Source organism: Moschus berezovskii, chromosome 23, assembly GCF_049115385.1.
Source record: "Moschus berezovskii isolate FMDL1 chromosome 23, NW_MosBer_1.0, whole genome shotgun sequence".
In the NCBI taxonomy this organism is placed as follows: Eukaryota; Metazoa; Chordata; class Mammalia; order Artiodactyla; family Moschidae; genus Moschus; species Moschus berezovskii.
This window is the reverse complement of record NC_142482.1, coordinates 25,241,059-25,253,229: the sequence shown is the minus strand read 5'-3', so window position 1 is coordinate 25,253,229 and position 12,171 is coordinate 25,241,059. Positions and strand designations below refer to the sequence as shown.

Sequence of the window (12,171 nt, the reverse complement as noted above, 5' to 3'; positions counted from 1 at the left end):
CATGGCCATGACAGTGTCCGCACTGCTGAGATGCAAAAGCAGTGCTGCATGTTGCCCGGTATAAGCATTTGGCTCTTTAGAACCAGAGAAACTGGGTTCAAATCCCAGCTCTACCACTTGTTAGCTGTGTGACTTTGAGTTAGTTACTGATCTCTCTGAGCCTCAGACTCTTAACTTAGATGAGCTGGTAGTGCCCCTCCTGCTGGGTTATTTTGAGAATTAGCAATAAGGTGAATAGAGCACCCAGTCCAGTGCCCAGTAGGACTTGGTGGGATCTGGAATATAGGAGATGCTCAGTAATGGTCATTGCTTGCAATTCACCTCCCATAGAAATATCGAACATGAATTTTTCAAAGCTAGGAAAACTGCCCTCTACCCTACCCATCCTGGGCCTGTCTGGAATATGATGTCCAGATACAGACTCCATACTTACAACCAGTTAGAAGGTCACCGTGTCACTGAGCCCTAAGATGAGGGAATTGGGCCGAGTCAGTTTGAGAGTAAAGCTCCAGACGGATGTGACGGTTTGTTGTGGTGGTGGTTGTTAAAATATTTAAAGAACCTTCAGATTAATAAGGAGGACACACTGTGCTGCTCCAAAGGTCCAAAGTAGAGGTGAAAAGAAGTTAGTGCGGCAGGTCTCAGCTCCGAGTAAGAGGAAACAGAAAAAAAGAGGAAACAGAGCTGCTCTCAATGAAGTGTGCTCTTATGCAAAGCAGTGAGCCCAATGCCTGGCAATACCACGGCAGAAAGCAGTTGACCATCCTCAAAAACGTCATCGAAGCGATTTCTGATTCCAAAGCCTTTGCAACAAAACAAACCCGGATTTAGATCCAAGCTCCTTTAGTTAGCTGTGTGGCCTTGGGCAGGTTGACCTCTTTGAACCTCCATGCCCTTATCTGTAAAATGGGAGCAATTGTCTGATCACGTCCATTAAGTGCCCGGCCCGTGGTAAAGTGTCCCCTCAAAGGAGCAGCAAGTGGGGCTGCATGACTTCTAAGATGCCTTCTGAGTCAGACATGCCGTACAACCGCCAAAAGCCTCCTGGGAGGATAGACAGACCCCAACCACCAGGCTATGGAAAGACGGGCTCCAGACAAGCCCAGTAGCACCTGGAGCAGGCAACCTGGCAACCAGCAGCAGCAGCTGGCATGTCTGGGTCGCAGCCCTCACCTAGGACTTGCAAGGGTCCTGTCACGCTGCCCACAGGACAGGGCATCTGAGCATGGTTCTCAGCCCCAGGTGCATGTTGGGGCTTTAGGGGGAAGTCAAAAGTGGGGCACATGGTTTGAGGCTGGAGAATTCGGCACCTTAGGTGCTGCGAAGTAAGATGTGAGCCATTTTAGTGATGCCTTCATGGTTTATGAAGGGCTCTGTATCAAAAGAGGGGGGAATGCTCTTTTGCATCTTCACTGATAACTCAAGAAGGAATGAGGGAACCCCATGGGGAAAGGACTTATAGTGACATAAGGAAGAATTGCCTTCCAGTGACAGGCTTTGGGCTGTGGGTTTATGTCCAAAGCATAATCACGGAAGCCTCCTTGGGGCCTTTCGGCCGAGCAGAGGCTGCCACCCAGAGGAGGCGGGTGAAGCAAGCTCCCATCCAGAGACCCTACAGGGACTCACAGGGTGTCCTCTCACCTTGGGAGGCACGATGACTCTGTCATCTGCTCTAAACGTCACACTTTCCCTTTCTTCCTCGCTGGAGTGAGCTATCAGCATCTCCCTTCTCCAGGTGTCTCAGAAAACATCCCCACGCCCTCGATGCCAGACCAGCTGGAAGAGAAGCTGCGATCACAGCTGGAGGAAGAGAAGAGAAGGTGCCCTTCCCTTTAGCCGCACACACCCTGATCCCTGCCCCCACCCCACCCCCCACCGCCACCACCCGTAACCCTAGAGGACCCTCGGGACCGCCTGGAGCTGTGGGGCAGGGCAGGGGGCCACCCCCCACCCGCTGACGCAGGCCTGCAGCTCCTCTGAGAAGTGGGTCCTAAATGAGCTGGAGGAGGCGCCGCCTTTAAGCAGACAGTTGTGAGGTGCAGGAAGCCAGCCGAGGCAGGGTGAGGCTGGAGTGGGGAATAGAAGGCCCAGCCAGGCTCCACAGCCAGGATCCCTGACTCAGGCGGGGAGAGCTGGTCGCCATCTGCAGCCTCTGCAGCCTAGGGCCCGGGCTGCAGCCCCGGAAGCAGCTAGTCTTGTCTGCTGCTGCCCTCTAGGGGAGCCCCAGAGTATGACCACGGAGGGCCTCCACTTCGCTCCTCTTCTGAGGCTCGGTACCTGCAGGGTGACCGAGAACAGCAGACCCTCCTGCAGCCACTGAGGGCCCCAGAATGATTTAACCTGCAGAGCGAGGAGCCTCAAGCATAAACAGTCCTGTGGTCCTTACTGATACAAGCATCTCGGTTCATTTCTTCATTTAGGCATTCAGCAGAGAGGTTGGCTATCTCCTCTGCCCTGGAGAGATTTGCTTGCGGGAAACCAAACAAGAAACTTTCCTTGCTCGCAGGGGGCAACGATGTCATTGCCACCCAAGCCACCCACCCCTGAGCTGGCTAGGCATGTACCCCAAGTGGACCCTGTCACCCTGCCCTCATCCCCGGATGGCCTGGGTTCAAACCCCGGCCCCTGTGTTTATTAGCTCTGTGCTGAGGACCAAGTTCTTTAACCTCTCCATGTTTCAGGTCCAGACCCGTGAAGAGGAGATGGTCATAATAGCACCTTCCTCCTAGGGTGGTGAAGAGGATTGAATGAGTCTGTAGACAGCAAGTGGCTAGAGCAAGGCCTGCCCCTCAGTGCCCAGTAATGACAGCCAGCCTTCTAGGGGAGCCCATGGCCCGCTGGACAGAAACGCCCAGCTCTGGGCTCACACACCAGTGCAGTGCTCTGGCCTCGGGCACCACAGCCATTCTGCCAGGCTTCTGAGGCTTGCCCTGGTCTCTCGAACCCTCCCTCCCTCCCCCTTCTCTGATTCCACTGTAGATACAAAACAATGTTCACGCGCCTGAAGGCCCTGAAGGTGGAGATAGAGCATTTGCAGCTGCTCATGGACAAAGCCAAGGTGAAGCTGCAGAAAGAGTTTGAAGCCTGGTGGGTCAAGGAGGCAACTAGCCTGCAGGTACTGACCGCTGTGCCCCTCGCTGCCCCGGAGTCCGCCCTTCTCTTGCAGCCTGGGGACTGGCAGGCAGCTGGGGAGGGACTGGACATGCAGCCCTCCCCTGGGGGGGTGCAAAGGGAAAAGAATGGGGGCCCTGACCCACACCGAACGCACTCTCAGCCCCTGCCTCCTGAAGTGAGTGCTCAGTCGTAACAAAGAACGTGGGTGATCCGGGGCTCACTGTTCCCTTGCTAGTGCCTGACCCAGGGAAGGGTGGGCGTGGGGGTGCACAGCTCCCCAAAAGCCTAGGGATTTGCCACCGCTGCTTCCTGTAATGGAGTGACAACACTTGATTGTTCTTTATTACAGTTATATATATATATATTTTATATATGTTATAAACAGACGCAAGGTAAAATTACCATAATCCCACCACTTAAGGATAACTGATATAACATGTTGGATTATATTATTTTATATTTTTATGCATATACATCCACATGCTTTTATAAAAATAGAATCATGTTAGTCTTTTTTTAAGACAGACATCGTCCTTCTTTTTAAATATGAATTTATTTATTTGGCTGCCCCGGGTCTTGGTTGCGACCCGAGGGGTCCTGGTTGCTGTGCACGGACTCTCTAGGTGTGCCACACAGGTTCAGTAGCTGTAGCGCGTGGGCTTAGTTTCTCCACGGCATGTGGGATCTTAGTTCCCCAGCCAGGGATCGAACCCGTGTCCCCTGCACTGCAAGGCGGATTCTTAACCACTGGATCGCCAGGGAAGTGCCCCTATTAGTCTCTGAGTATTGCAAATGCCTTTGTTTTCACCTAGTTGTCCAGCCTGCCACCTCTTCCATGTTATTATTCCATGACAGCATTCCAAGGCCCTCGCTGTTCAAGCATATGGATCTGTTTTAATATATTTAATCTCCTATTGTTTAATGTTTAGGTTGTTTGGGGACTGGTTCCCTGGAAACATATTTGAAGAAACGTTTTTGCATATTTCCTAGACAAATTCCTAGAAGTACTCTGTGATATCACAAAGGCTAGAATAACCTGTTAAGAAATGTTAGCACAGACCCCTAGTCCCAACCGCCCTCATGTGACCTCCCCTCAGGTGTGTGCAAAAAGGAGATGACGTACACATAATCCTACCCCTGTGGGGCTGGCAGAGCCCTTTGAGGTCATCTCACAGGCTGCTCACTTCATTTTAAGGATGAGGAAGCTGAGAGGCACGGAAGATATTTTCCCGAAGACACAACCAAGCAGTAACCCATACATTACTGCCGCCTGTGACCAGACAATGCAGAAGCCTATTTGGATAAAATTAAACACACACAATGACAAATAAAAGCAATGAGATGGAAGTACATTTATCACAATATTTTAGCAGCAAAGTTATGGTATAATGTATATGTATACTGTTTTACAATGCCTGAACTAATAAGATCTGGGGGAGTGCTCAATTCTTACCAAACTTTCAAAGTAGAACACAGATATTTCAAGATTTCTGCATCAACTGTAATGTGACCTGAAAATAACTGTAACCTCTACTGGGTAAGAAGTCACTGGCGCCACCCATTCTACTGTGGTTTGTTGTCGACATTTAATCACTGAGAGAAATGTTAAATTTCAGGTAGCAGTTAGGAAGGATAAAGATGTCCCTGGTTCCCAGTCACACTCACAGCGCCCCTTGGGTTCTGTCTGTTCTCCAGTTGGGAAGCCTCCCTCGTGAGGTCATCAGTGGGTGAGGCCGGTAGCCCCTGCTGGTGCCCACGGGCATCTGGCCGCGGGACAGATGTGTAGGTCATCCTGTGTGACCCAGGAAGAGTCCCGTCGAGTTTGGTGGCTTCAGACTGTTTATTACTCACATGGACAATGAAAGCCACGGTAGCCAAGGTGTCGCTGTGTGGGCCTTCCACCCTGCAGGATGTCCCAGGAGCAGAAGGGACCAGGTGACCACAAGCAGGGGCAATGGGTCATGTGTAGCTGGGGAGTCAGCTCCAAGCAGCCACGACACCATTTCATAACGTGAAGAGGAAGCCTGAGTGGGACGGGCAAAAAGCCATAAGCCTCATCAGAAGGTGGGAGGTGATGAGAAGCTGCCCCTTGATGGTCTCTGAGGGAGACGGCGAGGCAGGGGGAAGCGGCCTGGCAGCAGCTGCTCACCAGCTTCCCACTCCCTCCTGTTCTGGGAGAATTGGGCGGCGTTCTGCTAAGACTCGGGTCAGCTGAGCTTTAATTGCTGCTCCGGAGACCTGTGTGGAGACGCACGAGGTCTCTAGGACCCCGGCCCGGCTGCCCCTACATACAGTGCTGAGCCCGTCACCCCTGACTCTACCAGCATCTCTTTGGGACGAGGGAGGGCAAAGCCAAAAGGACTTCTGGAGAACTGTCAGATCACATTGTATACACATATTTTCTTAACTTCAGAAAGAAATACAGGCTATGTGCTCTAGAGCCCGGAAGTCACAACTCTTGAAGCCCTCATGCCCTAAATAGAGCCTGTGATCCGCAACAAGAGAAGCCACCGCAGTGAGAAGCCTATGCCCCGCAGCTAGAGAAAATGCCCTAGCAGTAAAGAAGATCCAGCAGAGCCAAAAATAAATAAATAATTTTTAATTGTTATTTTTAAAAAAGTAATGCAGGCTCAATTTGGAGAACTCAGAAACCACAGAAGAGCACACAGAATGAATCAAACATCACCCCTTAGTCCACTATCCAGAGAGAATGTTTCCACACCCATCAGCATGGTCCATGGCTGCATCTAGATCTATTTTTTTCCCCATACATGTTGTATATTCCAACTTTTATAGCCAGTTCTTTCCCCTTGAGAAATACATCAAAGACAGTTTCCCTTGTCATTAGATTCACACTTACACTGTGAAACTTTCTCCTGGACCAGCAGGTAAACTCGCCAGCAGTGACTCTATCAAATCAGATGAAGCCCTTTCCCCAGACGTCAGAAGCCCAGAACGAAAGGTCCCAGCCTCTCTCTAACAAAAGGTAAGGGGAGAACGCTGCAACAGGTTGGGGTGCCCTACCTCTCTCTCCCAACCCTCTTGATGCTCTAAAAGTCTCTCTGTAGGCTGCATGATCCAGAAAAACGAGTGACTTGTACTGTTAAATTAGTTGAAGATACTCAAGCCAGTGGCTCTCACTAAGGATTGTGGGAGAACCTCCCCACCCCCAGCCCTGTCCGTCTGGCTCTGACAGCCAGGGACCTGCTGCCACAGTGACAAGAGGAGCAACTTAGCCAGACCGTGAACGCGGTCCCGCCCCGGGGTAGGAAGGAACGATTGGCAGAGGGGAGAGGAAGGGGTGACCTGGGGGGAATGTTGGTGGAAGGCAGCGGGGAGTCGGCCTGCCAGGACCCAGGGAGCTCTGGCAGATGACTGTGCCCTTGTCCAGGCTCAGAAGGGGGCACAGAGCAGCTGGTGGAGCCAATGACACCTGCCTCGTGCAACCTGCATCCCTCAGATAGGCCGGCTAGCATTGTGGCCAGGCCAGCGGGAGTGGGGCCTAGACCTCCGCCGCCAGGGCCCAATCCTTGACTGGGTCTGAACAGGAGCCGAGCTCGCACACTGGAATATGAAACAGAGCTTTTTAAATGGGGTAGGAACGGGGTGGCCAGACAGTGTCCTCTATATGATGCTGTGATGAGAATGACACTTTGCCTCCTGGTCTTCTTTTCAAAAACCCATAATGCCCACTGAATCATGAGGAAAAGGTCAGACAAGTCCCAGTTGAGGGGCATTCAACAAAATACCTGCCCAAGGGCATCAAAAGCAAGAAAATTCTGAGAAACTGTCAGACAAGAGGAACCCGAGGAGATGTGATGGCCAAATGGAATGTGCTCTCCTGGATGGGGACTGGGTAAGAAAAATTCAGAAAATCCAAATAACAAGAGGACTATAGTTAACAGCAGTGTACCAGCATTGCAACGAATGTGCCTCACTTGAATGTGAGATTATATAACAAGGGAAACGGCAAGTGGGCCACATGGGAACTCTCTGTACTAGCTTTGCAACTTCTCTTTAAATCTAAACCTACACTTGAGCCTTCCCTGGTGGTCCAGTGGTTAAGACACCAGGCTTCTATACTTTGGGGGGTACGGGTTCAATACCCCATGTTTAGGGAACTAAGATACCACATGCTGAGTGGTGTGGCCAAAAAATTTTTTTAATTTTTAAATTTTTTAAAAATGTAAACCTGTTCTTAAAGCAGCCAACCAGTGAGCCGTCCACCACCTCGCTGACGTTTTCCCTGGACTTCTTTGCACCCCCTAAGCTGGTCCTCAGGGCCAGCACTTCGGCTTGTATTCCAGCTTTAGGAAACATGGTTCAATGTGAGTTCTTAAGCCCCAGGCTAATAGCCGGCAAGGTGCGTCCTCTTTGGCTACCCTGGCGTTTTAAAAGGCAGTTTAGATCCCATACCAGAAAAAAAAGAATTGAGAAGTTTGACCTTATAAATATGAAAAAAATGCTGCTCTATGAAAGACACTGTTAAGAGAATGAAAAGGTAAAACTACAGACTGGGATAAAATGTTTGAAATATATATGTGTATATATATGTAAGTGTCAGCAAAAGATCTGAACAGCCACTCACCAAAGAAGATATACAGATGGCAAACAAGTGTATGACAGGATGCATCATAGATCACTGCAGATTACAATTAAAGCAAGAGCCAGATATCACCGCACACCTATGAGAATGGCCAGAGTAAAATGCATGAAACAGACACCACCAAATGCTGGTGAGGATGTGGAGAAACGGCAACATCATTCATTGCTGTGATGCTCTGAATTCTGAGATTAACAAGAGGTGTGGCCGAAAACAAAAGCAAACCAACAAAAAACAGCGGAAAGAACTGCAGTTTCAGCGCGACTCCAGGCTCCACGTTGAGCAGCACTTTTTCCTTCCCACTCCCCGCTGCCTCCTCCCTCCTGCTCACTCCTTCCCTCCCTTCTTCCCCTGCCTTCCCCTCCCTTTCTCGCTTTCCCTAACCTCCCCCATCCTACATTCTTTTTCTCGCTTTTCTCATCTTCCTCCCAATGCTTCTCCCCCTCCTCCCTCTCCATCAAGGCAACTCTATTGCTTGTCCATGTGTCCATCCACTGCCATCTCCTCTAAGAGAGTGTCCACCCTGGATTGGGTCCAAGACCCGGCCACTGGGCAGACCTCCTAGGATGTCCCTGGGAAACACTGTTAGAACCCTCCCCCGGCATCTGCCTTGTCTGAGAAGAATGGCCCATCTGGCCTTGGCCTTCCAGGATATTCCTTGGGTATCCCAAGTGTAGGGCTTCCCAGGTTGCCCAAGTAGTAAAGAACCCACCTGCCAGTGCAGGAGAGGTAAGGGACAGAGGTTCGATCCCTGGGTGGGGAAGATCCCCTGAAGGAGGGCATGGCAACCCACTGCAGTATTCTTGCCTGGAGAATCCCATGGACAGAGGAGCCTGGCGGGCTACAGCCCATGGGGTCGCAAGGAGTCAGACACGCCTGAAGCGACTGAGTATGCACACACCCATCCCAAACTAAAGCGATCCCTGGGTGTGCTTACCATAGATCCTAAACCTTGAGGTTCGGAACCTTGGATCTCAAAGGGGCCCATCAGCTCACCATGGGTTACCTGCAAGGAGTCCCCTCCGTTTAAATTCTCACCCAGGGTGCCCTCCTGGGCCGCGGGCCCTCGGGCAAGCCAGCATCCCCCTTTGGGTGACCTTGTCCCATCCGTAAGCTGCGGCCAGGTCCCTCTGTCACTGTCCTTCCACGAACAGACGAGCGTCCTAGCTTTCAGTGTTGAAAGCTGCCGGAGCGGGAGAGAGGCAGTCCAGCTGCTGGCCTCCCCTGAGCCCCAGAGAGGCCGCCCCTCCCGATAGACCCTCTGCTCCTCAGGCTCTGACAGAAGCCTGACTTCATCCCTTCCCCAGGGACGTTCAGGGCCTGTGGGCCAATCACACTAAATTCACAGCACTCTGATGGGCAACCCAGGAGGCCTAACCATTATTAATAATACTAATTAATCCTTATGAAGAAAGAGATAATCAGTTCTGATGGCTGGAGCGCTGTCTCTCCAAGAAGGCACATCTGTGTGAGAAATGAATTCACTGTCAAAGGCTGGAGGGTCAGGAGACAGGACAAAGGTCACTGCGGTATGACCCTGAGGGTTCAGAGGCTGTGGCATCCTGGGATGCTCTGCAGCCTCGGGGCTGGAGGAGTCCTTCCCCTCCACCCACCCCTACCCCCAAGACCCTCCCCTGCCCTGGAGTCACAGCCTCCATACTGCACCATCCTCCTGCATGGGCTGCTGGAGGTAACGGGCTGGGCGTTGGGTGACGGTAAGGGTGCTGCATGCCCCTTCTGCCCTGGTGTGCTCACACCCTCTGCCCTGCCAGCCCCAGCTCTGCCCTCTTCCGCCCACTCCCAGCTCAGCAGCTGGCACCTGTGCGCATGCTCCAGCATCTCATCTGGGAAACCATTGAGTTCCTGAGCCATTTGCGTGCCAGTGGCTGGATCTTGCAAGACTGGCTAGAGTCTCCAAACTGACCTCGGCCTGGTGTCATCGCAGCACCTGCAGGATGGAAAGAAAGCCCTTTCTCCCTCCGCTGTTGAGGCTGCACCCCCCACACACTGTTCAGAAGGCGCTCCGGAAGCCGGCCTCTGTTCTCCAAAGAAAGGCGTGCAGAGCCTGCCACCTTGCGGCCACCTCTGGTCCTGCAGCAGCCCTGGCCGAACAGCACAGATGCCCCGCTCTCAGACTCAGTGCAGGGTCTCTGAGATGCTGGGGGTGGAAAAAAATCCCAGGCTCTGTTTCCTTTCCCGTTTGTAGGACCCACAGCCCTGAGCCAGCAGAGGCAGGCCCAGGGTAAGAGCCCCTGCCGCTGGCTGAGATGGGAGAAGGCTGGAGCTGGGGAGGAAGCGGTGCGCACGGCGGGAACAGCAGCTGGTCGGGCCCATGGAGAGCCTGGGGCCTATGACGCAGGCCGGGCAAAGCCAGGGCCCCTGTCTGTCACCCTACTGCCAAGGGTCCCGCGAGTCCCCGTCGGGAAAAGGAGGGCTCTGGCCAGGTGACTGCAGGCCTCATTCTGCTCTAACTCTGTGGTCTAGGCAGGACGGCATAAAGCAAGGGAGAGGATCTCTCATGTCACTGCCATCCCGGACAGCTTATCTCTTCACCTCGTTGGGGTGCTGCTGGTTTCCACTATCTCCCAACCGGGGTCCAAGGCAAGGAGCCCGCATCCATTAAACGTGCAAAGCTGCATCTGCGGAGCTGCTGGCTCTGACTCCTGACTCGGGGAGCATAGAGCCGGTCAACCAGGGCTACCCAGGGCTGTTCACATGGCCAGGAAGCCATGTGTCTCCATGTGTGTCCTCAGAATGCCAGAGTTGAGTCTGGTTAACAAAGCACAAGTGGTTGGGAGTCCACCTGCCAATGCAGAAGACACTGGTTCGATCCCTGGGCTGGGAAGATCCCATGTGCTTCGGGGCAACTAAGCCCGTGTGCCACAACTACTGAGCCTGTAGTCTAGAGCCTGGGATCCACGACTACTGACCGAGCCCTCCTGCCTAGAGCCGAGTGCTCCATAGCAAGAGAAGCCACTGCAATGAGAAGCCTGCGTACCACACCTGGAGAGGGGCCCCCACTCACCCTGACTAGAGAAAGCCCACACACAGCAACGAAGGCCCAGCACAGCCAAAAATAAAGCTCAAGTTCTGAAGCTTCACGGAGTTGGGATTAAATCCAGATACTGCCACTTACCAGCTGGGTAACCTTTAGAATCTCTTTAATCTTCCTAAGCCTCAGCTTTTCTCAACCATATAATGGGGATGAGGAGGCGATCGAGAGGATTAAGTGGGGTGATGTTTGCCGAGCGCCCTCCAGGGACCTGTGTGCAGCCAGTGTCTATAAATGACAGCTGTGATCATTGTTGTCTTTGGTCAACCTCTGCAGCCGGTACATGCAAGGCTCTGACAATGAGAATTAACGTGTAAACATCTGTTATAGACCGAATGTTTGTGCCCCCGCCAAACTCATGTCAAACGCTAATCCCCAGTGAGATGGTATTAAGAGGTGGGGCCTTTGGGAGGTAATTTGGTCATGAGGGTGAGGCCCTCAAAAATGGGATTATTCCTTGTAAGGGGAGTCCAGGGACTTCCCTGCTGGTCCGGTGCTTAGGACTTCGCCTTCGGCTGCGTGGGTTCAACCCCTCGTCAGGGAGCTAGGATCCCAAATGCCTTGTGGCCCAGAAACCAAAACATAAAGCAGAAACACTATTGTAACCAATAAAGACTTTTAAAATGGTCCACATCAAATATATATATATATATCTTCGGTCTATGGTACTTTGCTGTAGCAGCCCAAACTGACTCAGAAATTAGTATAACACATAGGGTGTTACCGTAACAAATACCTCGAAATGTACCAGCAGCTTTGGAACCAAGTCACGAGTAGAAGCTGGAAGAGTTTGTACTCTAAGATCATCGTGAATGGACTTTTAAAGGCAGTTCCGGTGAGTTCTCAGAAAGGAAAGAGGAGGGACTTTCCTGGTGGTCCAGTGGCTAAGAATCTGCCTTCCAATGCAGGGGATGTGGGTTCGATCCCTGGTCTGAGAACTAAGATTCCCCATGCTGTGGGGCAACTAAGCCCGAGCACCCAAATGAAGATGGAGTGCAGCCAAGGGAAAAAAAAATTAGGAAGAAAGAAAGAAAGGCAGGAAAGAGAAGAGCTGAGGAGAACATGTCCATCTTCTGAAAGAATAAAAAAATAACCATGAAGAGAATGTTGGCAGAAATATGGATGGTAAAGACCATTCTGGTGAGGTCTCAGAAACGAGGAGCATGCTACTGGACACTGAAGAAAAGGTGATCTTGTTCTAAAGTGGCAAAGAACTTGACTGAACTATGTTCACGTTTTGGCCTTTTGTAGAAGGAATAATTTGCAAGTGACAAAACCAGATGTTTAGCTGAGGAGATTTCTAAGCAAAGGGTTGCAGGAGAGGCTCTGGCCCTTCCTGACTGCTGAGATCAAAATTCAAGAAGAGAGAAATGATTTGAAGATGGAATTATTAAGCAAAAAG

General features: G+C 51.7%; 1 protein-coding gene across 2 annotated transcripts in view; it reads left to right on the top strand.

Moving 5' to 3' along the window:
- The window catches only part of KIF6 (kinesin family member 6), a 421,191-nt gene that overhangs the window by 397,829 nt on the left and 11,191 nt on the right, over positions 1 to 12,171 (top strand). For both annotated transcript variants that reach the window (XM_088831062.1, XM_055406438.2), the window contains exons 17-19: positions 1,736 to 1,820; positions 2,980 to 3,115; positions 6,000 to 6,100. In XM_088831062.1, coding sequence (XP_088687188.1) covers positions 1,736 to 1,820; positions 2,980 to 3,115; positions 6,000 to 6,100 — 322 coding nt within the window. The remainder of the gene's footprint in view (positions 1 to 1,735; positions 1,821 to 2,979; positions 3,116 to 5,999; positions 6,101 to 12,171) is intronic.